This window comes from Anser cygnoides, chromosome 1 (genome assembly GCF_040182565.1).
Source record: "Anser cygnoides isolate HZ-2024a breed goose chromosome 1, Taihu_goose_T2T_genome, whole genome shotgun sequence".
Lineage (NCBI taxonomy): Eukaryota > Metazoa > Chordata > Aves > Anseriformes > Anatidae > Anser > Anser cygnoides.
The window spans coordinates 188,358,493-188,379,986 of NC_089873.1; the positions used below are offsets into that span (position 1 = coordinate 188,358,493).

General features: G+C 42.6%; 1 protein-coding gene across 8 annotated transcripts in view; it reads left to right on the plus strand.

Annotated features, from left to right (window-relative positions):
* The window catches only part of STARD13 (StAR related lipid transfer domain containing 13), a 295,560-nt gene that overhangs the window by 240,771 nt on the left and 33,295 nt on the right, over positions 1 to 21,494 (plus strand). For all 8 annotated transcript variants that reach the window (XM_048081200.2, XM_048081201.2, XM_048081204.2 and 5 more), the window contains 2 exons: positions 13,112 to 13,183; positions 15,198 to 15,279. In XM_048081200.2, the coding sequence (XP_047937157.2) occupies positions 13,112 to 13,183; positions 15,198 to 15,279 (154 nt within the window). The remainder of the gene's footprint in view (positions 1 to 13,111; positions 13,184 to 15,197; positions 15,280 to 21,494) is intronic.

Genomic DNA, 21,494 nt, shown 5'->3' on the forward strand with positions numbered 1-21,494 from the left:
ACCAGTTAGCAAGTTTAAATATTCTTAAAATTCTGCCCTTTGAGTTCCCCATGTTGATATTAAAAGTTATTTGCGTCTATTCAGTGAAATTAAACAAAATTTCCGTCATGTGATGGGTGATGAAAACTGTCTGTCCAGCTGTCTGAACAGTAGTTCTACGGCTACTGTTCAACAGGCGTTTTAGTTTGAGGACGTTCCCACATGTAGTACTGGTTTTGAGTTCAAGAGAAATGTTTGGATGACACTTTTGTAAAAATGGGTGCCTTTCTGAAGGCAGAGGGATGGAAGATTTTCCTTTTTTAGTAAGCGAGTAATTGTTTCCTTTAATTTCTTTGTTTTTCCCCTGATGCTATCAGGATCCGTGTATAGCCATGTAATTAGGGGCTCTGGACAAGATCATGCTGAAGCACACACTAGTGTGACTCCGCTGTTTTTTACAACACTGCCAAGCAAAGGGTAAAATTTAGTTTACAATAACATCTTTACGTATTTCATCAATCCATCACATGAAATAACTTTAAAATTAGTAGAACTGTTGAACAAAGGAGCTTGTCTGGTCCAACCCTGCTCGTGGCAGAGCCAACTTACCACATCATGTTACGTCGTATACTGACAAAGGATCAGCCTAAGTCCAGAAAGGACGATGGGCCAAGCTCAGAATGAACAGTTAAAGAAAACAACGTTTGTGCTTATGATTAATTTACTGATTTTTCATTTCTTCATACGGTGACAGGGAGACGGCCTGGAAGCTCTCATTAGTAATATTCTTGTAGTAAATAGCAGCTGAAAAATGTGTTTAATAGGTATGCATGTTTGATGTTTAATGATCTCAGGATTCATAATAATAATAATAATAATAATAATAACAATGTAGATATCTACTAATTATGTTCACTTTCATTTTATAATTATTCTTAACTAACAGTCTTGAGGCACAAAGAAATGTTAATAATGTTGTTATACTTGAGTGATCATAATTACAGTATGGTTGTGAATCAGAGGACGTCATCTGGGTTTGTAGGTACAGCCCTTGTCTGTATTTTTAGGATAATGTCAGCCCTCCTGTTGCTGGGTTGTGTGTGGATGACAACTTCTTCAGATTGTGTGAACAACTGACATTCTGCTGTTAAGGGTTTTGTGTTTTTTTTCAGAAGAAATGCACAGAATGTCTTTCTCAATAGGTCTTTTAATGGAAGGAGCTAATAAGGAAACAGTGGGATCTAAAGACAGAGCCGCTCATAGCGTTCATCAGCTGATAACAGCAGCTAATACTGATAACTCCAGGTGGAAGCTTGGCACTTCGCAGTACATTCTCTGTGCACAAGCCATGGATCTGGACCTCTGTCTCGAATATTTCAGCTCTTCCATTTGTGCTGTATCTTATCAATGTTTCCTGCAGTACAAATTACTCTTCTCACTCAGAACTCCAAAAGAAATTACTTTAATCTTAATTTACGATAAACAAGAACTGAGGAGTCTTTTTTATTAATACATCAAAGTATTATCTCCAAGGGGAGTTAGCTTCACAGTGATGTTCAGTGTTTAATATAAATTCACAGCATGAAGACCACCTCAGATGGGTAGAGGTTCTCTGATGTGTATCTGATTGCCTGCGTGTAATTTGAACATCTACAGCACATGAAGGGCATAATCAAACAATAATTAATATGGTGATAAGGAACTACGTTTTATACTACTTATTTGCATAATTCGGGGAGAAAGTCTACTGTGACAACATCTATCTTCTGGGGGAATGTTTACATTTTCACTCCTATTATAACATGAAGCATCCTCCTGCATTCCATAGCGCCTTTCATCTGAGGAGCTCCAATTACTGTTTGACCAATTAACTTCAGCACCGCACACATACAAACCACGTTGGGTATTGTGGCACGAGGTTTAAGTCTCAGACTTGACCTACAGCTTAGGACACTGAGTTTGAAAACCCTGGCTTCCAGAGACATTAAATCTCTGTCCGTGATTGGCGTTCTGATTCCCCATGGGAGCAGAAATAATGCTCAGACCCGCGCTGCTCCCTCATGGGAGCCCTCTGAATGTCAGGCCGCTCCAGAGACCTTGGGCATCTTGTGTGCTGCTTGAATTCAAGCTGTCTGCAAATCTCCCCTGGCCTTGCAAGAGATGACATTTACAGAAGCTTGCAGGGACAGGGGCTAGCTGAAAGCTGCGTGTAGTGGGGTCCATCTGTTGCATCCAAAGTCAAAACAAGTCTGAAGGGCAGAGTACCAGACCAAACACCTTGTACAATTTATGTGCACTGAAGAAACGTGCCTTGTGTATAGATGAAAGAATTTATTGCTAGTGTAATTAAAGTATTAGCAATCTAATCAAAGAGTCCACATATAAGGAAAATAATTCTGAATACTTATAATTTCAAGTTTTCAGATATGGCTACTTTCCCATAATGGCACAGTTAGAATTGATACATATATGCTTCCTATTTACTATGCTGCTCTTTTGTGTTGTGCTTACCCTTCCTGTGACTCTCTGGGTCTTAAAATCAATGGCGCTAATCTTCCTCAAGAAGAAAAGCAATACAGAATAGCTTACAGCAAGTGGGCACCACTGAGCAGGGCCTGGCTCCGTCCTCTCTGCACCCTCCCTTCAGGGATTTAGGGACATGGACGAGATCCCTCTGAGCCTCCTCTTCTCTAGGCTGAGCAGCCCCAGCTCTCGCAGCCTCTGCTCACAGCAGGGATGTTCCAGCCCCTTCTTCATCTTGGTGGCCCTGCTTTGGACTCTCTCCAGGTCTTCTTTACACTGGGGGGCCCAGATCTGGCCTCACCAGTGCTGAATCTCTGCTGATCTGCTGGCAACATTTTGCCTAATGCAGCCCGGGATGCTGTTAGCATTTTTTGTGGCAAAGTCATCTTGCTGGCTCATGTTCAACTTGGTGTCCACCAGGATGCCCAGGTCCTTTCCCGCAAAGCTGCGTTCCAGCCTTTCGGACGGTCACTTGCTCTTTCACTCTTCAAAAATAGTGGTTCATTAGAACATACATAACTTGAATATAACATGAATAGCTACATATGGGTACAATGCTGCAAGGACTACTTATTATTAATATCTATTAGCTATGGCGGTATCTCTGGTATGTTGTAAAAATTGCTTTACAGCATATGTGGGTGGCAATTGAGCATACACTTGAAGGTTTTCTAAACACCAGCTGGACTCAACATTTCTCTTTGAAATATGAGCTCAGAAGCTATTTTGGTGTTCAGGCCACTCTTTGCTCCATTCTACATAGAAGTTTAGATGCAGCCTAGATCTCTTCACTTGGAAACCCGAAGGCATAAGATGAAAGTCTGTTTTCAAAATCTGGCCTGTAGTGACTCTATGAGTCATCAGAAGTTTTGGAATAGATCCCAGAGGGTGAGATTGTTACCCCTTCTCTACCTATCTGATAATATTCCTTCCACATTAAAGATACAATATATTTTATGCTAGAGCCCTTAAATACTCACATTTTCCATAACTTCATCCAAACACATTTTTAGGTGGACACAGAGTGCTTATGCACCACTATCAAAGCCCTGTTAATTCTCAAGTCAGCGGTGCTAAACCCATCACTTTTTGAATGGCCTGCCAAATAGGTGGGAAGGGCAGCATGGTGCTGGAGAACAGGTGGGTAGTACTCTATCCTCAGAGCCTGTGCTAAGCAATACTCATGAGTGCTGTCAGAAGGCAGGAAAAGGAATATAAATCCTATTGAAGAGGGGGGTGGATGTGACGGAAACCAAGCTCTTAATCACTTCTGGCCATTAGCAATACCAGAGTATTTTTCCTAAGACGAAAGGGAGGAGAGCCTGGTGTCCTTGTCAGCTCCCAGTGTATATATATATATATATATATTATTTGAATTTTATCTAGCTCATAAATCCCGCTGGTAGTTTCAGCTGGATAAAGTATTCTTCTTGTTTCTTGTCATAAACTGCTGCAGCGTTCTTTTATGCAGCTGCCACATTTCATCCTAATGCAGCTGCATTTCACCCACGGATGTAGTGATCCCTATATATAACTTTCACATCAGTTTTTATAACCATTTAAAGTGCCTCAAGATGAGATGTGGGATGCAAGCTATTGTTTTATTAGTGTCATCACAAATTACTGCATTGTACAAATCAATTGTAAGCTGAGAAGAAAAGCAATTTCAAAGTGATATTTGAAGATAGGGAGAGATTTTGGGGGTTAGGAGGGATTTATAATCCTGATTTAGGAAATTTGAAAGGAATGTGGCAAAAAAAAAGGAAACACTAGCATGGAGTAAGGTTGCATAAAGTGGATGGATATGTGGAACAGTGGGTAGCAAAAATGTCAGAGTAACGGATGGCAGAAAGTTAGTTTTAAAGGAGTTTGGAGTAGAAGATACAGAAAAAATGAGGAGAAAGAGAAATCAGCAGTAAATAGAAGTGATCATGATGATAAACAGCAAAGACCTGGAGAGAAAACTCAAGGAAGAGCTGGATCTCTTGGTTTGATCACATAGCTGAACCACATAACATTGACATGACTTTTCAACATCCTTCGGCTCGGTTAAACACCTTTGCTGTGTTTATAGTGTTATGAGACTTTCAAATATTAAGACCAGTTGGTGTCCATACCTCACTGCATTCTCATATGCAGGTGCCTTGCTGTGCCCAACATGCCGTCCCCTGTACCTCTAGAGTTACTTAGAAATCTACGTAAGGGAAAAACTCCCTGGGGAGCTGATTTGAGGCTAAAGACTCTTAGGGACACTGATGGCTGCCTGGAAGGGAGGCTAATGACTCTGAACCAGGAGTCCCTCAGGTTACTTCTTGCTCCTGAGGTCTTTATGTGTCCCTATGCCTCTGCTGGCTTGTTCTGCTTGCTGCTTTAACAGCCCTTGCAAGTCACCTCTTCACTTACACTTGTGGAGTGGGGTACATTGTGCAAAGGTCTCTCTGCAAACTGTTTTCCCTGTTCTCATGTTGCCATTTGCATAGCTTCCTTCACGTTGTTAGCATGAGTGGAAGTGATGCGCTATATGCCTAGCTCTTATGAGATCTAGATGTCAAAAATACTAATATAGACACAGTCTTGCCAGACCTGTGACTTTTCATACCTGGGGAACCTGCTGTAAATTTCAGGCCTACCAGTTTTAACCAGTATCGCGTTAATTCAGGAAAGGATGAGCATAGTCCTTTTCACCCGAAGAGGAGCTAAGTTCCTAATTCCTGGCCAGAACGACACACTCTTTCCTCTTGGGAAATGTAGTCTTGCCGAAGATGAAAGGCTGATGAGAAGTGTCCCATCCCAGTGGCACTGTGCAGAATTTGGTCATAGTAGGTAACAAAAGAATTGTCACAGTTGATCAAAGAAATAGTTCATATAGTCCCAGACTATGTCTGAGCACAGTGGCTCAGAAGGAAAAGCTATACAAGGGGTCATCTAGCCAGGAAAAAATAATCTTATAATGCTGTCTTTAGTTTGGTTTCATTTATTCTATTCTGGAGAATCCTTTTCCAAATCTGAGGTGGTAGCAGTGGGTACTCAGATAAGACTCAGTTCAGTTTTGAGCCCACTCATCTCCTGATCCCAGTGTCCTTTGGCAATGAATTTCGTAGATTCCTTTTTAAAAAAATACTTTATCAGTTCAGATTGCCTTATTTCTTTTTCATTCCTCCCTTTTCATTAATCTTCCTGCCCTTGTGCTACAAGGCAGAGTGAATAGAAGCTCCCAATTTCCTATTTTTGTATTGCCCATGATTTTGTACCCTTTTATCATAACCCTTCCTTATTCATCTGCTCTCCAAGGTAAACAGTCCCAATCTTTTCATCTCTCGGCATATGAGATTTTTTTTTTTCATGTCCATAAATAATCATGCTTCTCACTTTCAACCTTTCTAAGAAGTCAAAGCATGAATGGACATCATCTGACTATTATTCACCAAGTGTAAAGAACTACAGAGAAAGAAACAACTCATGAGCTTGAAAGGATCTTTTTTTCTATTGACATTTGAATTATTTTCAGCCACAGTAGTTTAAAAGGTCCATATTTTATTGTATTATTACTGGTACCACAATACTCTGCAAAAGCTTAATGTCTATTAAAATAACGCTTTGACAGCTTTATTTGTTCCTTGCTTGCAAAACATAACCTTGCCTCTAATAGTAATTATACAGCATGATATAAAATAATTCCAATGAAATTCCACTTTTGAAAACCTTATTACCAGGATTTATTGAAGAGTACACACCATAGTGTAGTAAAATAATACAAATTCATTGTATGGTTATGTTTTATTTTATTTTTGATAGATTTGTGCCATAAATGGTAATTTTATGGGTGCACGGTACAATTGCCTTTGCATTATTATTCGAATTCTTCTGGAAAAGTCCTGCAGAGTGGAAGGAAACAGGGCAAACCAGAAGAGCTCTACCTGAAAGTCTTCCCTCAAATGGAGTTCTTGGGAAATTATGCTAAAAGCCTAAATCATTTCAGAGACACCATTATACTTTGCACAAAAATTTATACCATCCTATAAATAAAACTTAAGACTTTTTCCATTTAAATTCTGGTGCATGAAAATGTTACAGAAAATGTTGTCTGTCTTTAGTAAATTGCACGGGGCTTTTTCTTTAGGGAACACGAGAAGCTTTATATCTTTCCATGATCTACAGCAACCTGCCTGCTGTAGATGTGACCTGTGTAGATGTTTTGCTGTGAATTTCCTGTGTGACCTTGGAAAGTCATCTGTTCTCATATTTGTAAATATTTTCCTGTTATTTACAACTCAGCACCTAAACCCTACCATGAGGCTGATTTCGTAGCTCCAAAGTGGCCTTGAAAATGCCATTCAGTGGAAACCTATCAGCCTTCAGTGTTATGTAGTAGCTGGGTGACGATGAAGTGATGCATTCAGGTATCAAAACTTCAGAAATTTAGCAATCTCCAGACCAGATTTCTAAGGGTATTAGTACTTGAGGAGTAACATAGCCATAGTTGTATGGGCAGTTAGGGGAGTCATGCACCTAATTCCCACCAACCTCCTCTCTAACTTGCTTGTGTACTTTTGAAGTGCTTCAAATCCCCATCTGAAAAAACAAGAATAATAGTAGCATGGATCACTGTCTTGACGATGATGATATGTAGGGGCAGGAGAGCAGTGGGGGCCATTAAAGTATCCTGACCTGGGCAGCAAGAAGCTGAAACATGCTGGGCCTGTTCGCATCCGGCTTCAGCCTGAACTGAGCCTTCCTTCAGGAAAGAAGCACTCTGCCCTCATGAGTGCTCTTCTGGGAAGTCGTCAGGCTGGTGGCACGGCTTATTTGTGACATGGTGGGTGTATGGGGCATCAAGGCCAGCTAGGCGAGGCTGAAGCTCCCCCACACGGTGTGTACAGCTGCCCCGAGCGTGCCTCAGGTGTAAGGCATGGTCAAAGTCTCGTCCCCAGCAGTAGTCTCTGGCTCAGCTTTCACACAGGTCCACTGGGTAAAGGGTGTTGCTATCTGGCCTCAAACAACAGTTGCAAAAGAGACCTCTCAAAAAGAGACCTGAGACCTTTTTCTACCTAACAGACCAGGCTTTTGGCTTCTAGTGAAGCTCCCTGATGTGGCTGCACCATAAAACAGACTCTTTTCCAATGACTTGATCAATTGCTTTCACTAACACTCCCAGATATTTCAGCTTTAACCTAGTAAATTAGATTTAAGTGGTGAGTAATATAGGGGAAATAAAAAAGAGAGCATAAATAGTGATTTGTTACAGGCAGATGAATAATAAAGGTTATCACACATAAAGTTGACATAAACACAATAGATGAGGTAATTATGTACCTTATTTATTCTTGTTGCAATTTCTTTTGCTACATCGTGCAAAGGGATATCTGAATCTTAAATTAAAATTACAGGGGAAAAAAAAAAAAGGAGAAACACCAAAAGAGAATACAGAGGAGACAGAGGGATAATAGCAGAAAGGCAGAAATAAGATGACAGTTGCTGATGTCTGGATGGGAAAAGTTAAATGACTGTACTAACTGATATTTATGGACAGTGATAAGGTCCCAAGCTGTAAAATGAATTTACTTACATGATTTTTGCTTGACTGAGCTATTTTAACCAAACAGATTTTTAGACAGTTCTGCTTTTCTTCATGTGAGGAAGGACTGTCCCCATGGTTAGGTTTTCTTCAGCTAGTTAAAATGCACCTAATGTGGACTAAATTATACCCTTGGAGGTTAGTTTTCTGCCAGCTTAGAGGGTTGAGCTAGGTCTCCAGTGGGTTGGCCAAGAGCTGATATGTCATGAAAGGAAGCAGAAGGAGTCAGTGGAGTGAGGGCAGGCACGGTAGGATGTCCCTGTCAGGGGCAGCTAACTCCTGGAGTTTCCTTCTGGTGTTGGGCACCATTCAAGCAGTTTGTGTAGAATTGTAAGTAGTGGGAGAGAGAAAGACTGCAAGCAGCCATCTCCGTTTCAGCCCCAGAACAGCCAGAGCATTCACAGGGTGGGTGGGACACAAGCGCAAACCTGCTTAACACCAAGCATGGGATTGAAGCCACATCCCAGCTGTGCTCTCACCATCCGATAAGTTTCCTGGGTGAACCTCTCTGTCCCTATTTCACTCAACTTATGTCTTAAATAAATCCAGAAAATGGATAAAAGATTTGCACTTCAATCCCTGTTGTGCGATATCACCATCTCTGATAAGCATTTAATTTAACATGCAGTGAGACAACTCCAGGAAGAAAGATTGAGAAACGATCCCAAAGGAATAAAAAAGCAAAACCCAATGGCTTGGCTGATCAAAGAGGAGTGTGACAAAATATAAAGCTGATGATTTCATATGTGTACTGATAGATTTGGGTGAAGCAGGGGGCGACTTCTGGGGGGCCTCTGGGGTGAGATGTGAGGAAGCTCAGCAGTGACATTTGTGCACAGGGGACTCTGCACACACCTCCTGACAAAAGCTGGTAAATGAGGGGGACATGGAGGCCCCGAGGAGGTCATCAACCTCATCGTTGTGGACATGGCACTTAGGGACGTGGTTTAGTTTTGGACTTGGTAGTGTTAGGTTGATGGTTGGACTTGATGACCTTAAGGGTCTTTTCCAATCTAAATGATTCTGTGATTCCTCCTCACATGATAATATGATATTCACTTATAATATATTCACATATAATATGATATATGATATAGATAAATGATTCTGTGATCTCCTCACAAGTGGGGCTGGAGGACTTTTGAAGGTGTGAACATCAGTTATAACTTGTTACCAGTAGAAAAGAGTAATGGAAAGAGAAACTTGTTTCTTGTCAAGCTTTAACTAAAAGCTGAAAAAAAAAACCAAACTGAGAACTCCAGTTCTGTGAGACATACTGATGCACGTCAGTATTTGTGACTGAGTTATTACCTAGTCTTACTAATGAACTATTGCCATTAGCTGCTGACCAAGCAAGTGGGAAGCAGTAGGAAAATTATCCATGACTTTCTTTTCAGTCAGCAGAGCAGTATGGAAGTGCATAAGCGGAAACTCACCATCATGTGCACTGTGGGCCATGCCACCCCACAATTTCACTTTCCCAAATTCCCTAAGCAGAATCTTGGAGATGTTGTCCCTGGGGCAGGTGCTGGGCTGGTGGGGGCTCACATGATTCTGGGAGAAGCTGCGGCTCCTGGTGAGCATTAAGCACAAATCTAGGGTCTCTTCTCAGTGTGACAACCCTTCTCTGTGCTGTTGACAACCTGTGAACACGTGGCTTTCCAGGTGCTTGCAGGATTGCACCAAGACAGCACAGCTACTGCAGGTTGCCTTTGACACCTGCATTAGCCTGGACATCGGAGCAGCACTAGACCAATGCTTTCAAAAGTATTTCTGCAACCCTTCATCGACATCTTCAATAAGGTCTTTTTGGTGCTGTACTCATCTCTTCAAGTCTTTGCTGATGGTTAACTAGCAAGTAGCAAAAAGCAAATATTAGAGAGTATGCACAGAAAGAGAATGTTAAATTGAGCATCTCAAATTGTATTTTATGCATTGCAATAGCCAGTAATGAAAAAAATCTGTATTGCATACGGAACTAAAACTTGGATTACATGCCCAGAGTGAGATAATAGAAATCACCTCTTGTCTCTGCTGAGGAGCAAATACTTGTTCGTGCCTTTTCACTCAAACTACATTACCAGCCAAGAGGGGAAGGGCTGGAACAGGTGCCATTAACCAGAAGAAATTCACTGATGTGAACAGAGTCATCCTTTTGGCTGGGCCAATAGCGTATTGCACTGCTGTCCTCTGAATAAGACCAAAAATATCAGAGAGAAGGGAGGTAACTGGGCATTACCCATATACGTGTCTGAGACTCAGTGTGCTGGAAGCTGATGTAGCAAATCTTGTTCAAGGCTGAATCTGTTTTTTTTGAGGTGATCATTGAGAAATTTAGAATACTCCCAAGAGATGCCTTCATGGAGGAGATGGAGTCAAAGATTTGAAGGCAGAAGTTAATCCATCAATCATTTTGAGTTTGAGTGGGCTGCAGTGTGTTACAAACAGCCTCTAAAAACAATAGCCTCCAACAAAAACTGAAGGGGTAAGGTTTGCTTTCCTTGCTTATTCCCTATAATTATTCACCCACTGCAACCTGAGATTTTTTAGACCTCACTTGGTCTGCAGGAAGATTCCTCAGCAAGATCCTCTGAGCAGCCAACTGCAAAAAACACTGAAATATGATAAGCATATAAGAGCATTAAATGGTAGCATTCTCCATCACCCACAGCCTCTGTTAGTTGTGCTTCCAGGCCAGATGAAGCTAGAATGTACGTACAGCTGTTATGAGTTGTAAAATACATTTTGAAATGGGATTGATTCATCTGTGTTTCATGAGATTGAATTAAGCAAAAGAAAAAGTATAAAGGCTTGTCTTTTTTCCAAGCATTTAATAAAAATATTCAGCCTCACTGGAACATAATAGAGATGTACTTTCGGCACACAGATGTGCAGTAGTGAGAGCCACGTTTTATGTAAGCTGCTCATTCTTTTGTGCGGTGTTAAGAACTGAATGTACTTTCATACTCCATTTTTTGGCCTTAACATGAGCTAATGTCAAAGCAAATGAAGACCTGGTGGTAAATCCTTTTCAGCACTGCTAATGATTGTTGCCATTGCAGAGCTGTTCCTGGCTGTCTCATCGTCTTTGGGAAATTGGGCTTTTGATAAGTAGGCCTTACACTCTGAATTTTTATTTCTGCAACAAAATTTGCTGGTGTGGTTCAGTGTTTAGAGGATCAGAAAAAGGTGTGTGGGTCACATACTGCGGAGTTTATTCAAAGCAGGTTTTATGGTGAGCTTCAGTGGGTAAAGTCATTAGGGGTATAATGAGTGATTTGAATGGGGTTGCACAGGGAAAAATTCATGCCAGCATCCCCTATCTATAAAAATGCATTTTAGTGCAAAACAGATTTATGACTGGCATTTTTTTGCATGCAAGGCAAAACATGAAGAAGAGCAACTGAGCCTGATTTTATTCTTCCAGTTCCGTTGCTTGTTTTATATTTAGGTTTTCATATTATGGCTGCCTGGATTTTATAACTGCAAATGTGCCCAAACCCTTGATTGATTCATTCAGGTCGAATAATAAGCAACATAAATGTCTCCTTTCTTCAACACCTGCACACTCCATTCCTTAGCCGACACACATCTAAATTTTGCAATATAAGAGATGCAGGCACGTGTTTTGACTTTGATTTTGTAAACCAGAACCAGCCAGGTGGTAGATTCTGGTCTAGATCTGAGCAGAAAGGAAACGTTGCCCAGGTTTTCTGTCAATCCACGTGTATCCGGGTGCTCCTCTATTTTCTGCTGTTCTTCCCATGGCTGTGGAAGCAGCCGCACATGCAGGGAGCGTGGGTGCCCACGTGGCAGGGCGGAGATAGATCCGGAGCAGTGCTCTCAGGTCTTCGTAAAATGATCTCGTGGACCTTGGCAAAAATCAAGTGACCCTAATATCAACATGCACAGGTCACCGCAGAGGTCGGGGAATGTAGTCACTGTCTCCAACATGGTTTTCTTTCATTCCCTTCTCCTCCCCTATCCCTGCTGTCACCCCCAGCTAAGGAGGTGCTGTTCTCTTGTCCAGCTGGTCATTCCAGCACCTCCTCCAGGAGGTCAGGATACATCATACCCAGCAAATGCCGCTTGAAAGTGGAAGCCTAGTCCAGCACAAGCTGCGTCTATGCTTCTAAATAGTGGAGAACCGAGGAGAAGATGAGACAAATTGATTCATCTCCGCACTGCTTAGCACTGGCCTTCTCAAGAAAAGATTTGTCTTGAAGAAAGATAACTGAAACAGTCCCAAACAGGCTTGAAAGTGGATTAAAGTGAACAAAGAGCGAGTGGTCTGGGGTGCAGTGCTGGAAGCTCCTGCCAGTCAGTCTCTGTTTCCATCTAGCTGTATAGACATACCAGCAGCAGTTTATCCCTCCTCTATTAGCAGCCACAAGAGAAAGGCATTGTCAGTAAGTGATTTATCCCACCTATTTTAGACACTACTTTAAGACGAAATGAATCACCCTTTGCAAGTAACTGTCTCTCTATTGACTGTGGAGGGACTCTACATAATTGAGTTCAGATGGCTAAAGGTAGGAAGGTGCATCCTACCTGGGCAATTTCCCTTCAGTAACACTAACCCTGTCCAGAGCATTCAGTGTCTTTCACGTGTGATTTTTCTCTGCAAAAAGTGTTGGAGCAAGAGAAAACCCACTGCATGTTCTCTGTCATCTCATATCCACCCTGCTTCACCTTCACCTCTCCCCAGCATCTTGCCCTTGGGGAAGGATAGGACACAGGACGACAAACCTGGCTGAGCAGCCCTCCTTCCTCGTGGAGGCGATTAAAACTTCGGTGTCTTCATCCCAGGCACCAAACAGCTATGCAAACCCCAGAGCCCTATGGAGTCAGGTGGATTTCTTTGATGGGCTCCATTTTATTTTCTGATGCCATGAAAAAATACTTCTGAGTGATGACAATGCTTTTAAAGAGGGAGCAGCTATTACCAAGTCTCCGTGCTATTTTCTTGTAATCAAAGAGCTTCTAATGCAAAATAACAACGTGTAAATTATTCTCTTTTCTCTTTCTTCTCAGAAATCGAAGCAAAGGAAGCGTGTGACTGGTTACGTGCAGCTGGATTTCCCCAGTATGCTCAGTTCTACGAGGGTAAGTAGGTTTTTCTGCTCTTTGTGCAGTACTGAAAGTGCACTGGGTCCTTGCCAGGAGAGCCTGCAGTCGGCCAGCTCTGCATATGAGTGAGTTATCGCCGCGTCTGGCTGCTTCACAAAGCCTCAGCTGCTGGAGTCATATGAATGCCTAAAGAAAAGTGAGATTCTTGCCTTCATGGCTGCGGAAGAGAAGAGGGGGACACAGTTTGTGTAAACCTCAAAGGTTAACAAAAAGAAGTAAAAAAAAATGCATAGGTCTTTAAAAAAAATAAAGAAGAAACTTCCTGAACTGTCAAAAACAAGATTGAAAATATCAAAAGCTACTGAAAATTTCAATCTTACTGAAAATGAAATTGAAAACTCTGCAAAGTTACCAGAAGTGGATTACTTGAGCTTTGTTTTACATTTGTCCTCCTCTCCCTGCAAAGCAAGAAAAGCGAATATTGCAGTGCTGGCTCAAAGCGAATGGTCATGTCCCCATCCTAGCTGCTTCTGGAGTGGGTGGATGATATACAGTTGTCCTCAGGGAAGTGGCATCCTGGAGGACAGGGCAAGCATGTACACTGCTGGTGCCTTCAGGAGCAATTTGGGGACTGGGAGACATTTTTTTCCTGCTCCTTGTCGCTCAGTGCTGAGAGGGAAACTGCAGCTGATCCTCATTTTTTCCAAACTGCCTATTCCCCCTGCCAGAGACACAGAGCCAGCTCAGGACCGCTCGGGCTTATTAGCCAAAGCACAGCTCTGCCAAGCCCCGCTGGACACCGGCCAGGGTCAGCTTGGGTCTGGAGGCAGCACAGCTCCACGCATGGAGCCAAGAAACCTCACAGGTCAGAGCCAGCTCCACGGAGCTGGGAGCAGTGGGAAGCATGGTGCCGAGGACACCTCCTGAGGGCCAGCTGAGGTCCTGCAAGGCTCCAGTGCTGGGTCCCAATGGGGCAGGGTACCCGAGGAGCGCTGGGGAGAGCCAGGCAGAGATGCTCACATGGCTCTACAGGAGCCAGGCAGGCTCTGCTAAAGCTGCAAGGAACTAAGATTAATAAACCTGGGCTGATCAAAGCTGACATAGATGTCGCTATCACAGTCCCTGGGTACCCAGCAGTACCTTTTGTGTCTGCGTTATAATCAGGGTATCTCACATAAAGAAAGGAGAGTTCACTGCTTGCCAGTCCCAAAGGGATGTGCCCTCCAAAATGCAACCCGTGCTGGGCTCCCACAGTTCCCATACAGCCAATATGCGCTCTAGACAGCCAGCGTCTCTGAAAACAAGGTCATTTTTACAGGCATCTATTATGTAAATGTTAAGTACTAGTGTCTGAAAATGCTGGCTGCAGTTCCCGTATCCCAGCTTCCCACTGCGGTACCTAAACATGGCAGAGCAGCCTGGAGTGCAGCCACCGCACTGGAGCCCGTCCCGCTGTTACGGAGCCCACTAATGTGTTGCAGCCATGTCACTTTTCATTACAAATGTCAGCTTCCAGCACACTAGTTTGGCTTTTTAGCAAGTTTTGGGGGTTATAATTCAGTTCGTTTTTTGCTTGTTACTTGAGTAACCCTTTGTCTGAAAACATTGTTGTTGGGAGTTGTATTAAAAGCAAAAAAGCTCAAAATGTTTTTAAAGTCTGTCTAGCAATTCATTAAAGTCACTCTGATGGGAATGGGAATGAGAACCTTATTGCTTATGTGGATAATGCATGTGTTGGTAATTCTCTGATCTCATTCGTTTGTGTTAGGCACTAGAAAGAGCAGCGAACAATTGAGTATCTTATTAAAGCCAAAGTGAAATAATGTCGCTGTCTCTTTGGTGTGCAGGATGCTCAATTAGACATTTAAGAGAAAAGAAATAATAAGGTGACTGAGAGGGTCGCCAATACAGCTAGAAGGAAACCAGAGCTGAGTGAAATCAGTAATGCTAGATTTAAGTAACCAAGTACATGCAAAGCATTTTTGATGTAGACAATGTATTTTCATTTGAATAGCAAGCAGTCATCTTAATATTGTGTCTCCTTTTTTAGACTCTCAGTTTCCCATTGACATTGCTGCAGTAAAGAAAGATCATGATTTTCTTGACAAGGACCTTGTAGAACCTCTTTGCAGGTAAATGACACCTCGAGTTTCTTTCCTGATAATGTAAAAACGTGAGCTGGTTTGTTATTGCTAGCACAGCAGCCCAGCAGAAAAGATGTTTGTTTATCCATGTGAATTAAGCAATGATATCTAAAATGATGCCATTCTGAATTCGTTTCTCTTATTGAAAAAAATGGAGTTTTTCCACTACACTCATAGAAAACATCGCAAGATTAAGGATCCAAAACCAGTGGGTTTGAAACACCTTCATTTTAACAAAGAACCAGCAGCAACACAAGGAAATCCTGAATAAATGGAGTCGTATTTGAGTTGCACATGAACAGCTCTATGTCCAAGCACAGCAAAAAAGATAAAACTTCACTGGAGAGAATTCAGCAATTACTTTCTCTGGCAGCAAGCATGGCTCTCATGCTGCTGTCATTCCCTTGGTACTCTCCTTTTGGCATCACCAACAGCACTGGGACCAGAACCCCACAGTGCTACAGCTACTACAACTAGTCATTGGTCTACCCCTCCCAGAAGGCTTTTGCTGTTTATCTAGCTTTTTATACTCTGTCTGTGATGAATGTACTGCATTGCATTGCTCCAGTACTGTCCCCCAGGACTTAAGAAGCTACAGTTCTGCGGTAGTTCTGCAAAACCACATTGCAGAGGCATTGTTCCCCTTATTTCTCCTGCGCTCAGCTCAAGCTGGGTTCTGCTCCTCACCACTTCAGTAAGGACAAAGGAGCATCTGGCCCCTAACCAAACACGCCTTATTACATGTTATGGAAACTTTCACAACACCAGCGTCAAAATAATTGGACAAAACTCTATTTCCCCTTCTTCAACTGTGGCTAAAGTCGTCAGAGAGTATGTGCTGTTTCATTGCACATCACACTGTGCGTGCAGGGATAATGACCCTGTGATGGAAGACTGCAAAGAGGGTTTCCTAGAGTGACAGGAAGCAGGGCTGAAAGACAGTTAATGTGGTCCCTCTTTTCAGGCCAGGAGCTGCCCTCCTTCCTGGAGGATCCAGAAAATTTCTGGGCGTAGCTGTCAGAATGCTTTCCCAAAACTCCCTTGTTTATTACAGATATGGGGAAAAGACTACCATCTTTCTCCATGTAGTAGCCTTTGTGTTTGAGAAGAAATCTGTGGTAAAAACAGTGATTGTTCTCAAAGATGCCACGGAGTGGAATAACTACAAGCTTGACCTACTGACCTGGTGGGAGGGATTTCCCATACCTAAGAAACCTTCTTCCCACACATACATACATACCACTGATTTAGTCTGGTACTACCTTGCTGTAGTCTAGGAAATTGGAAGTGGTAGAAGGTTGAAATCTCTTCCACCCACCCTTTTCCATAAAATTGAAGCACTATACAAAAATACCTTTATCCCTGTCCCTGTACCATTCTTGTAAAAGCAAACAGTGTGTGGCAGTCATTGCATAGCTCTAGGACTCTCCCCTGCCTTTCTTCTCTGAAATAATGAGCAATAGTAGTGGTGCAATTACAGTCAAAAGCATCCAGCATCTACTCAGCTAAATGACAGCACCTCTTGCTCTTCCAGACTTTCTGTAGACTCACAGATATACCTGCAATGGTTACACCAGGTCTGCATTAATGAGGATTTCTTTGTGAGATGAACAGCTAGAGATTCTTCAGCGTTTTTTTTTTTGTTGTTGTTGTTGTTGTTGTTGTTTTTTCTCTCTCTCTTTTATTAAAATATGAGGTTTTGGAAAATAAACTAGCAGCTGGAGAGATGTACTGATATGACAATGCTTTATATTAGCCTAAATCAAATGATACTGCTGAGACCTACAGTACATAAGGCTAGACACAGATCTTGCCAAATTATTTTATTCAAGGGTAAAGGTTTTCATGACTGTCTAGTAACTTCTTCTGGAATTACTTTATTCTGAAGACAACATCCATTGGCTTTAATTTTTGTTGGGTGCTTTCAAAAAGCTTAGATCTAAGAAAGGAATGACACCTGTTATATGAGTCAGGTAGAAAGAGAAGCATTATACACAGATCACAGAGATGGAAGAGTCATGTTTTCAGATTGCAGACTTTTAATTTGTTGTAATTCAGGAGTTCCAAACTTTTAACTGAGAGTGACCCGTAAAAAGCAGTTGTGCCAAATGTCAAGTTTCAGGTTCATCAGAAACAGTAAACAGTCAGTCACTCCCTCCACTACAAACTGTGTTACTGTAACTACAAAATGAACTTTTTCCAAGTTTTGCAGTATACTGTAAATGCTCACAGCTCGGCCAACCACAGTGGCCAGTCTTCTACCCTTGCTTTGTGTTGGCATTACTATAAGGTGCATGCCAGTATGGCATAAAAGAGCTGCGGGCTGTGACACACTTTTCTGAAACAGAAAGCTAAGAAAAGGTCGGTTATTATTTCTGCAAGTACAGATTACCAGGTTGGGTGCCAAACTTCCATTCTTCATACACCCAAAACTCCCACTGCACTCAAAGCAACGCATGACCAAGCCTTCACATTCACTAACGGTGCATTGAGGCCATGGGAGTGAACAAAGTGGGGTTCTCCATTTTATTAGGAAGATAATTTTATAGTTCAGAGCTGGAGTGCTCTGAACTATAGTAGTTCTAGCATAAACACTGAATTTCTCTGCGCTTGTGGATTGAAATCAGACTCTTAACCTCATTTTATAATCAGTTTTCTGTGACATTGCAGTATACAAGAAAATATGAGCCACAAATGCAAAGGAACCTTTTCTTTTTTTTAAGGCAGCTGGTAGTACTTTAGTCAGGAAGCCTAAGACTCCCAGTTGTAAAAGATTTCTGTGACCTTTTTGAGATATTCTACCACTCCTGCTGTTGACAATATCATTTGAAAATTTGGCAGAGTAAAGACCAAATTGGAGGCCTTTGGGTTAGAGGCGTATCTTTTTTCCTATCAAGAGATTCCATTCAGATTTTATTGAGTAACGAACAATAGAAAATTGCCATGCAATCTGCAGGCAAGCGTTGTCAGCCTGCCAAAATAATAATTGGGCATGAAAATTTTATAGCTGGATCTCTGTGTCATTTCCAAAATAGCAGCAACAGACTCTGCTCTGGGAACTTTTTTGGCCGCTGTGATAAGAGGGTGAGGAGGAAAAGCCAAGCCATGTTGTACTTTTTTGTATTCATGTAAATACACTGACAATATATAAAGAATAAGTATGTAATGCTACTATGATACTAGGGCCTTACACCTGGATCTTAAAACCTGAACTGTGCCAAACAGCCAGCAGCCTCTTTTTGCATAATCCATGTCTATTAGTTTGATAGTAATCCAAAAGTCGCAGTATATGAGATACTGTACTATTGAGTTTGAAATGGTGATTGTATAGTCAACACAATCTGCTGAGTTATATTGCTGTGGATGCTGTTAGGAAACAAGCCCAGCTCCACGTGCAGCATGAAAAGCCCTGCCTTGAAGCCGGAGGAATGGCTCCCATTGATCTCAAGGAGAGTTGGTTCACCTTGTGTGAGTGTGTGGCCTTACTCAGTTGCAGCAATGATAAAAATGGTAGGACTGGAAAACAGCATATCTTCTTCATGCACGAAATATGCAGAGCAGGGATGTGCCAATATGAGCTTTGCACACCAGCTCTGCCAGTGCTGGGAAGACCCTTATTCAGCATTCAGTCTTCAGCACAGCCCCACATGAAGAGCTGGATGGCCTCTTCCCAAATTCCCTCACACCAGAAGAAGCCAGTGTATGCAGCACATAAACTTGGCTAGGAGTAATGATAAAACAAAGAAATAAGGTAGGATTTCCCTCAGAGAGGAATTTACAGAACCATAAAATGTGTTTGCTTGGTCCATGCCAGTCCACGCCAGCCCTCCCCACTAGAGATGGTGCTTCCTCTTGCATGACCAGCCAGCTCCCTGTGCTGCATTCCCCACCAGATGCTGGAAGCAGCTGCTTGAACATGTCACGGGGAATTCATGGAGCTCCACATTGCTTTAAAGTTGTCTTCCTGTTATCTGGATAGCTTTTCAGGCAGGACAACAGGTCACCCTTGAGGTTTTCCAGATAATCAGATTGTTCTTGGCTGCAAGATTGTATTTATTTGTGTGTGCTGCTTGCTGCTGTACAGGATACAAAATTCAGAGACTCCCTCTTTCTGATGAACTTCCACTAGAAGGGTAAATAAGCACAGCACCGGGGATGGGATTCAGAGTCCTAAATACCTGTATCTAATGCCACTTCAGATCTCCTCAGATAGCTCAGACTTCTCTATGGGCTGGCTGGACCAAGAGGACCTGCAGCAGCTGAAGGCCAGGCTCGACACTCTTGGGGATCTAAAATAGCACCAGACTCCTGTGTTTGGGCACCTGAATTACTCCTTTTATGTTTAAGTATTGTCTCAAGGGACACTTTTCAACACAGAGATGATGTTTCACCATAGTGTTTACCTGTGATGATCTGGAGAAAAAATACAATTAACAGGGAAGTTCTTATTGTAGCGAATATTTTCCAGGCTTCTCTTGAACACTGCAGAGCTCTCCAGACAAACATTCAAATGCATCCTAGATGATTTGGTTTCTACGTAGCTACCTCTCTTGTGTTAATTTAATGTGTTTTTTCTGCCTTTTCTCAAGTCCAGATTTTGTGTTTTGTTAACATTAGAAACAGTCAGCCTTTTCCCATGTGCAGTGCTTCTCTCACTTTGACTGGGACATTAGTAACAGCCTTTTGTAGCCAGAGACTTTTATTTTTTGGGGTTTTTTTTGGAAAGATTTGTTGAGGACTTGGCTGTCAGTCATCTAATGACTTTAAGCAGATGAGAAAAGCTTTCTGCCATCGCTGGCACATCAACAGGGCATAAGAAGTCGAAACAGACTGGCTTTGATTGGAGTTGTTAGTACCAGGCAAGCTAACAAATCTGATCATTAGGTCTCTAATTTCACTGGCAAATCTTTCCACAGCATTGGAAAAGCCCCAAACAGCATGCCGTTGTTTTGTAGATGGGTAAATTTAAAACCTGAGGTTGAGCCCCTGGCTCCCATTAAGAAGTAGTTTTGTTTTTGATGGAGTGAGTTCCTCACAGAAAAGCCAGATTAGAAAGCAGCCAGCACCATGGTGAGGCTTTCTAAGCCTCCAGTTTAAGCAACGACATTCGCTTGGATAGAGCTGGCCTGTCAGTTCTCCGCTGAGAGTAATGCAGTTAGCAGGAAAGCAATTGCTTTGGATGGTTTTGTTTGTTCGACCGTGAGCTTTCTGCACCTTTCTGTGCTGAAGACGAAGCTCTCTTTTATAGAAATACCATGACACTTTCTTGAAAGTGTTAAGTCACTGGCTGTCACTTTCCTCTCATCCTGCTCCTAAAGTGCATCGCGTGCTCCTGTGGTTTTAGGTGGCAAGTGGCATCACACTGAGTGAAAGGAGCACTGACTCCTGCATGTAAAATGTTTCCTTCTACATCTTCTTCACCTAAACAAGTGCAAATAGGCAGTAAGTGTAAGGCTATTTTATAAGCTCTTGAGGAAACAGTTGCAGAAATCACCTGCCAGGGGCTGCTGCGGAGACCAGAGGCCTACTCAGGGGAGTTTTTCCAGCCTGCTATCGTGGAGATGAGGGAGATGGAGGCTGATTACTGAGGTGTGACAAGCAGCTTCAAAGGAGGTAGTGGTTTCTCAGGATTTCTGAGCCTTTGGGCATCAGTTTAGCTCACTCCTTGCTCCCATTCAACCTTGTGGGACACGTGTAGGTCAAGGGACCAGGGAGGACTTTCCAGTCCGTGGTCTGGATGCACCCCGGATGGTGCTGTGGTCTGTTGGGGTCTAGCACGCTGTCCTTCAACCCTAGTCTGTCAGATAGGGGAAAGAAACCCAGGGAAAAGACCCAGGGGAAAGACTCAGGTGGGATGTCAGGACATTGCCAGGTCTCGCTCACACTAACGGAACACAAACTGAGGGCACTCCACAGCATTCAGGTGAAATAAAGTGCCACTGTAAAGACCTCCAGATATGCCAGTTGTTGCTCATTGTGCAGACTAGAATGGCGTATATAAAGCCACTGCAGCAGTGTCTTGACTCAGCTGTGCAGTGGCCAGGTTTGGTGGGAGGCAGCCCAGCAGTGTGCTGCACACAACAGCACATCACTGTGGAAATGCAGCTACAAAATTGTCCCTCCAGCATAGGGCAGCTAACGCAGAGGTGCAGGGATTCATATCTGAGCTGCTTTCACCCCTCAGAGGAAGCTGTCTCCACAAA